General features: G+C 34.0%; 1 protein-coding gene across 1 annotated transcript in view; it reads left to right on the top strand.

Annotated features, from left to right (window-relative positions):
- The window catches only part of LOC113386568, a 9,855-nt gene extending 1,952 nt beyond the window's left edge, over positions 1 to 7,903 (top strand). The window contains 17 exon segments of the mRNA XM_026624346.1: positions 34 to 255; positions 392 to 638; positions 812 to 952; positions 1,022 to 1,103; positions 1,254 to 1,433; positions 1,599 to 1,716; positions 1,790 to 1,872; positions 1,951 to 2,096; positions 2,170 to 2,295; positions 2,380 to 2,543; positions 2,622 to 2,753; positions 3,074 to 3,281; positions 3,680 to 3,800; positions 3,895 to 4,042; positions 4,088 to 4,142; positions 4,247 to 4,498; positions 6,614 to 7,903. Of these exon segments, the coding sequence (XP_026480131.1) occupies positions 34 to 255; positions 392 to 638; positions 812 to 952; positions 1,022 to 1,103; positions 1,254 to 1,433; positions 1,599 to 1,716; positions 1,790 to 1,872; positions 1,951 to 2,096; positions 2,170 to 2,295; positions 2,380 to 2,543; positions 2,622 to 2,753; positions 3,074 to 3,281; positions 3,680 to 3,800; positions 3,895 to 4,042; positions 4,088 to 4,142; positions 4,247 to 4,498; positions 6,614 to 6,951 (2,763 nt within the window). The 3' untranslated portion in view covers positions 6,952 to 7,903.
- Positions 7,904 to 8,139: the final 236 nt, after the last annotated feature.

Raw genomic sequence — 8,139 nt, 5'->3', positions numbered from 1 at the left:
CTAGTTATGTCATTTCCGATTTTTTTATTTCAGCAACAATTCTCCCGGAACACCGTCAAACAACTACACACTCGAGATGTGGTTTTGCACCGAGCCAGACGAGGTTTCGGATTTGTTTTACGTGGTGCCAAAGCATCATCGCCTCTGATGGCTCTCAGACCCTCTGAACGGTCCAGCTCTCAATACTTGGACGATGTAGACCCCGGCGGCGCTGCTGATATGGCAGGATTGAAACCAGGAGATTTCTTACTTGCGGTAATAAAATATACCTGCCTATTTCTGTCTTCAAACTAATTTCAAATAATTTCACTTAATTATAGCCAGTTTGAATAAAGCATACTATAGTTTATTCTTAGTGCAGTTTTCATTTTTAATATTTTCTACGATTTAGATAAACGGCACCGATGTCAGCGCTGCATCTCACGAACGGGTCGTCGAACTGATCCGTGCTTCTGGCGAACTTGTCCAGATGACTGTGGTGTCTGCTCCGGCAAGTCACAACCCTGGACCTGGTGCATTCGACGAACCTGATATGGGTGGGGCTGATATGAATGGCAGTGGAGGAAATCCATATCATCAATCTATGAGACAACATTTTGCAACGTTACCGAGAAAGGTAAAAATAGTCTTTATTTTACGTATTCAATTTTTATCATGTGCCAAATCACCCTTTATTACAACATTTGAGTCATATTTCGTAATATGATTTTATAATACATACTAGTATTAGGTGATCTTTGTACTCTTACAACGTGCTATTCAAAAAAACCTTTAAGTCGATAATAACACCAATAACTTCACACATTTTCAGGCCGGGCAGGAATATTTCCTGGACAAACTGGCTCGGGTACTTTAGGGCGCGGCGGTCCGGCTCCTGCACCACCTCGACGTGACCCTCGAACAACTTTAAGCGTGGGTCGTGCGAGGGCTAAGAGCATGGTAGCAGGTTTAGGTACAAAAAAAACAGAAGATTCAGTGACCTAAAATTTATCAACTCATTAATATATATAATTTATTTTAGAAGGAGGTGGTGGTGAAAAATCATCTGATGATTTGGATTCTACTGGAATATCGACGACGAAATCGAGTTCTGCCGAGTCTGTGCAGGTAAAGAAATTTTGGATATAATACAGAAATATACATTTTTCCTCAATACTATATTAATACATTTTTTCATAGATGTCTCCTCACTTATCTCGTTCCGATGGCAACCATTCCACATTCGCGTATTCTCAGCACGACAGTCCAGCCAGACATAGCATAAACCAGAGCACATCCGAATACGGAAGCCCAGGAGGTAATAGTAACCAGAATCCGAACCAGCCTAGAACTGCTAGTATAAGGCAGAGACCTTGTTCAAGTAGAATTACTGCTGCAGAATTGGAAGAATTGTTCCAACGTCAACAGAGTTCAACGACTGGTAGTGGAAACAGGTCAGTTGCATAATACATTATATAATATATAATTTTAGTTAAACAATATCAGTTTTTATTCGATATAGTCTTTCTAATTTGGTAAATTATCAGCATTAATTTGTTTTTGATTTATATTTGTCTACGATCAATGCAAATCATCTACTATTTTGACTTGTTTTCCAGAATATCGACAATGATGTGCAGTTCTCGGTTCCAATCTGGAATGGATCAAAGCCCACCAGGATCTCCAGCTAAACCTAGAGTATACGCTAGTGTTGCTGAAATGAAACGTAAAGGAAAGGTAATCAATAATTTTATATTAATTTTTATCCAACTCCTTCGAAAATATAAATCAATAAAACATTATTTTTTAGGCATCTATTAGAGCCAAGGCGGTAGCTGTACCTAGAGTAGAACTGCTCCATAGAGATTTTCACAGCACACCAGATTTAGCAGGGTTAGTTGAAGAGTTGTTTGAGTATTATACAATTCAAATTATATACATTAACTAATGATAATAAATCATTTATAACAGTAAACCGCTGGGTTCACCAGTTGCATCCAGTCTAAGTGCATCTGGTAGCTTAATTGGATCAAATAAATTGCCCAGTAATTCTTGGGGGACATGGAGTGTCAGTAGAGCCCGCCATCGCAGTGTCGAAGATGTCCAACATGCTGCAGGTATTTGTCACTCTATAGTGCTATTGCATAAGAATGAAATCATAATATATTTGCTAATTTTTACTATTTATAGGTGCTAGACAATTACCTCCCCCGACTCATCCTCCACCACCGCCTCCAACAACTGGTCAACTAGTTGCTGTTGATGTTTCTAGAGGCAAATCGGAATTGGATCAGACGTCAGGAAATACCACCAAAGGTTCGAAATTGACCTTATTGAATAACTATTTTGGTGTAAATAATTATATCAACAATTGTAGCTTATTAATGTTTTGATTATTAGCCCAAGAAAGCATTCCAAACAGCAGTGAAGTATCTGGAGATCCAAATGCAGTAATGTCAAGTTTTAGACCTGCAACTAGTGCCAAATTATATGCATCTCCACAAGATATTAGAGCTGTAGGGTATAGAGCAAAACAGCAAGAGCAATCAAGCAATAGAAATCAAGTAAGACTAATAGATTAATATTAAGATTTTGAAACTGAATGAATTAATTTTCATCATGCTCATTCATTATTTTTGCAGGTCCGAAAATCTCAAAGTATGCGTGATACCAGCCAGTCGTCGACATCAGTTCAGGACAACGCTGTGCAGCAACAAAATCAGCAAACTTCAAATCCTTATGCGCAACCTATCAGAAAGAATAGCATAAATAATGTAAGTCGTATATGGTAAAAGTCCAGTATACAGGAAAAATTAGTAACCAAGATTGATGATTTAACTTGTATTTCAATATTTAAGGGATTTTTGGTTAAATGAAAACGCAATTTGATATTAATATTAATAAGCAGTATTACCAAATCTATAGCCTATCAATTTTTATTTAGAAGAAAATATTAGAAGTCCAAAAACTGATAGTGATGATAGTGAGATGTTGTACCAGGATTTGGAATAAAAATTCTAAATACATTAATAATTGTATATTAGCGTCTGGTTACAGAATATTGAATACATAAATAGATTAAATCAATTTTTAGACTGCAACTCTGCCTCCACCGATACCAGAGCCCGATTACAGTATGAGTGAATCTGATGAGGAGCAAATGCAAGGGAGGATCAGGTCCAACACTAATCCAAATCTGCAAAGTAATAGAATAGGGGTCACAATTCCCGTTTCGGGAGACAGGACACACGTGCAGAGAATCAAAGTTACACATGGAGATAATAATACTATTATTAATACAGGTTGGTACTTAACAATTAACTGGTATGAAATAAATTGTTTGGATTTTTTTTATACTAGTATGCATTATCTATGTTGCTTTGCTCTTGCCATATAATTGTCTACAGGAAAACATAAATAGTTTATTAAAGTAGCTATAAATGTTATTAAATGCCGCACTAAATAAATTTTCTTGGAAATACATAAGTATATTTTTATACGCATAATAAAATATTGGAGCTGAAATAGTTTAGCACAATTTTTATTGAAAATTATTAAGTAATTCTATTTAACATTTTGATGTTACGGCTTGATCTTCAAACAAAAACTAGCCTGTGGTTTCAAAAAGTTGCCACAAAAATGAAACTGAAAGTTTCAATATATGTCAAAACGATTTTGTTAATAATTTATTACTTTATAGAATCACAACAACGAATAATACCATCAAATAATACTCCTAATGTTCAAGTCAAATCTCAAACCAATGGTGGAACTAACGGTAATGGATCAGCTAGCGAGACGAGTGGTAACAGCAATACGAGGTATTTAATAATTGATAAGATATTTTAATTTATTACTAAATATTCAGCATTTTTTTATTGTCCAATATCAATCATTTTGTATTTATTTTTACAGTGGTTCCAGTACAAATTCAACTTCTCTCGCGCATTCATTCTCAGTGGACGAGATACAGAAAATAAGGACGCGTCTTAAATGTTCAAAGTCATATCCAGATGATTTCTAGAACAAAAAGAAAATCCTGCAGGAGATGGAGAACAAGATGGTGCCAATACCGACACCAATGTCACGAGAAATGAAACTGCCGGAGAATTCTTCTAGCGGCGTCAGTTCAGACCAAGAAGGAGCTGATATAAATAGTAAAGGTAAAAAGAATTTAATTATACTATTTGATACTATAATAAAAATAAATAGTAGTAGAACTATCAACGCCTTATAATTTTATCAATTCTGTTTTATCAATTTTTAGGTAAATTTTCAGATCAAAACAAGCAACAACATGACAAGAAGTCTCCTGCTCCAACAAAATTGGGAACTAATACAGTTTCTCAATTGCGGCAACAACATCAACTAGAAATAAATGGAGGCATTCAGTCTAATTTAGGATTTTCCAAAACTATGCAGAGGCATAATAGTCTGACCAGAAAGCAGGCTAACTCGATTGCTCTGGCCCGGAATCAGGGAAGTAAAACGCTTGGCAGATCGGCAGCAGAAAGACTAGGTAAAGGAAATTAAATTATAAACATTATTATTTTCTTAAGAAGAAGTTTTTTTTCATCAATGGATTTTAGAATCCCATGTGTAATTTTATGTTTTCTGGACGTTTCACGTAATTCTGAATTGTTTGTAAAAAATTAGAAAGGCATTCGAGAAAGTCTATCGTTGGTCCAAGCTATTCTTTGTAATTGGCAGAAGTATAATCTTCTTTGTCCATGTTTTAGGAATTGCTTTGGTCAGTTTTTGGTAAAGATCGTTCTGCCCGTTTCTTTGTAATTAAATATCGAACTTCTTTAGGATTTTGATGAAACTTTGTACAATGATAGATTTCATAGTCTGAAATAACATATTAAAATATTATAGGCCTAGGATAAGCGGTTGAACTATAAAAATTCATCAAAGTTTGAGTTTTATGCGGAATCGGAATCTATGCCGAAGCACTATGGTGTTTTGTATTTAGCTACTGATTATAGTTTACGTTCACACTCAAATAAAATACATTTCTAGAACTCGAAATGGATTAAATTAAATGTGTTAAACAAATTAATTTATTTCATACAGCTACTGATAAAGTATGTTTCAAAGATATAAAATAAAAATGGTTTTTAATGAAAGCGAAATCTTTATTCTTGAAATAAATAATTGAACATTTTGCTTAGACAGCTATTACGTCACTCAATAAGTCTGTATGATAACACATAGATGATGTAGTTATGTAATCATCGATATGATTTGTAGGGTAAGTAACAACTTTAAGAAGATATATATCAAAATTTCATGACAATCCGACGATTAGTTTACAAAAGTTACAGAGGTTCAAGTGACGATACTTTTGAGTTTTTTGAAACCATGAATTCAAAGCAAATTTGAGGTTTGATATATCATTGCTTTTTGATGGGTAAAAATACCATTGCTGCCAAAGTATCTCTTGATAAGTGTTATCTGGAGTGTGCCAAATCGAGGCAAATGTGGAGAAGTTGTTTGCTGATTTTAATCGTGAACACTGATGACGCTGAACGCTCTGAAAGGCCAATTGAGGTTACACGGAAAATACCAAAAAAGAACACCGAAAACGTTTTGGAAAACCGAAAAATAGAATTGTCTGAGATAGTTGTCACGAATATTTGGATAGAAAAAATCCCTGTGCTAAATGGGTGCCGCGCGAACTCACATTTGACCAAAAACATAACGAGTTTAAGATTCGTAAGAGTATTTGGCACAGTCTCAATTGAAACAAAACTGAGTCTTTGCATCATAATACCACCATATTTATAACCTGCCTTCATCACTACAACCCGGAGTTGAATAGACGATTATTTAGCCGAGTGGACTAGACATGATGACGAGAAAAAATGCAAATAATCTGCTGGCTAGATTATAGCGTCAGCTTTTTGGGATTCGTGAGTAATGTCTTCATCAATATAATAGTATAATGTTATTGGAACATTTGAAGATTGAAATCGAAAAAACAGTCCCATTTGAACATCATGCTGCTCTATCAGGACAACGCACCAGGTCACAAATCCGTGAAAACAATGACCAAAACAAAAACATGAATTGGGTTTCGAATTGATTCACCACTCACTATATTCTCTAGATCTGTTCTCCAGCGTCCATATCCTGTTCTCCGATCTCAAAAGGATGCTCGTTCTGAATAAATTTTTGCCAAGTGATGAGATGATAGCTGAATTTTGTGGCATAGTACAAATCGTACTATAAAAATGGTTTCGAAAAGTTCGAAGTTTTACTATAATCGGTATATCGTCTTCGAAGAAAACTATATTGAGTAAAAAAGAATTTTGGCAAAAAATTGGTTTTTTTAGTTATCCTACGGACTTTTTGAGTGAAGTGATAATTCTTATTATTGTTGATAAAGTTGATTATTTACACGTATTTGCATGATTACGCAACTTGCCTTCTTTCGCTTATTACCTATCTGATTGTCCATAATGTAGCCATTATTTAGAAAAGTTTAAGAATACTTGTTCAACTATTTTGTTAATCATCAAAATTGGTTTTACTTAATTCTTTAAAATTTTATCGCTGTTATTTTTTTACTTAGAACTTGACCAAATATTACTATAGTTATATAATGCTAATAAATATTCAATTTTTCTAGGTATTGAGCAAACAACAGAATCATCCACCACCAAGCACCGCCAATTCGGCAACAAACTCTATCCCGATTCAAATCTCATAACAACATCATCACGACAAGCAGTATCATTAGCACGCCTGCCACCACCTGCAGAAGAAAACCTGACTTCTAACGTTTCGACACAGAATTCAAATGCTTCATCAGAAGTAGCCGAAGACACATTTGTGCCTCCTCCACCAGAATTCGTAGGTGGAGCGAGTGATAGAGTTCTAGCACCGCCTCCTCAGTTTTCGGACGCCCAAGGCAAAGTTAGGATTGTTGGAGCAGTTCCTAAGAATGGCAGATTAGGACATCACTAATGGAGAAAAGTTGATGTTGAGAACAATGGTGTGAGTGAATCAGAATTGGTAATATGACTCTAGAATATAAGTACCAAACTTGTTGGTAAGTTGCTTATTCTTACTTGGATGTAAAGATTGTTTACTGTTTATGTAATTATTATAAATGTAGAAATCGAAAAAGAATCTAGAAATCTTTGTTTAATCGGTCATACAATATTTTTTTCGATTTCTACTTTATATCGACTGAATTTCGATTTTGTCGAGTGTTTTGTGCAATATCTTTGGACGTGATATTTGGAATTTGCTTAAAATTAGAAAAAGTGGTGCCAAAATTAAACTACGTTTGCATAGAGTTTTGGAAGGCTTAGGTGAATATTTATATAAACTATTTATATGCAGATGAGTGATCAAGCATTTTTAGTAATAAAAATAGGACGTTTTGCTTTGAATCATAAACGATGATATGGAACTGAAAAAATTAGTATACTTAAGCTGCTAATTAAGCTTATGTTAAAATTAGTCGCTAAATAAATACGTTGTTTGTTTATTTAAGTATATACAGAAAATTGAAGGGATTTGTGTAACAAATGAGTGTAATGAAGAATTCTCGATTAATATTAACCTATTATTGATCAAACAAATGTTTTGATCGATTAAGTATGGTTAAGAAGAACCTGATTACAGTACTTTTATATGTATTAAACCATGCGGTACAAGACGTATTCATCTTCAATGTCAATTCTAATATTTCTGCATCTGTGAGGATATTCAATGAGACAAGAAAATTAAGGCTGCTCTGGTGTAAATCAGAAATGTACTCGGCACAATTCTCAAATAATTGTAGGCCCAACATTTAGTTTTTGTTTGGTGAATTTTCTTAAACATTATCCATATTGATTCAGATAGATGATCCGTACTTTAACTATTAATAACTTTACAAAATTATTCCTAACATTTGTGTTATATTTTCTCGGCAAGTCCTGATATAAATCATAAATGTATGATTAGTGAAATTATAATGATTTTTCAACAAATATTCGTACACTTTTTAAAAATTTTATAAGTGCTGCAGTTGCAAAACTTAAAATAAAAAATGTTGACCAATAATAATAAAAATAGTTACTGATGAAAACTTGGGTGTTTCATATGATTTATACATTGACTCAAAAATGAGTGAATCCAATTGAGTAATTCTCAATAAATTGA

This window comes from Ctenocephalides felis, unplaced genomic scaffold, assembly GCF_003426905.1.
Source record: "Ctenocephalides felis isolate EL2017-DRISC unplaced genomic scaffold, ASM342690v1 CF-g0.4_SCAFFOLD_00845, whole genome shotgun sequence".
Lineage (NCBI taxonomy): Eukaryota > Metazoa > Arthropoda > Insecta > Siphonaptera > Pulicidae > Ctenocephalides > Ctenocephalides felis.
The sequence above is the reverse complement of the archived record's forward strand: the minus strand, read 5'-3'. Positions and strand labels throughout refer to the sequence as shown.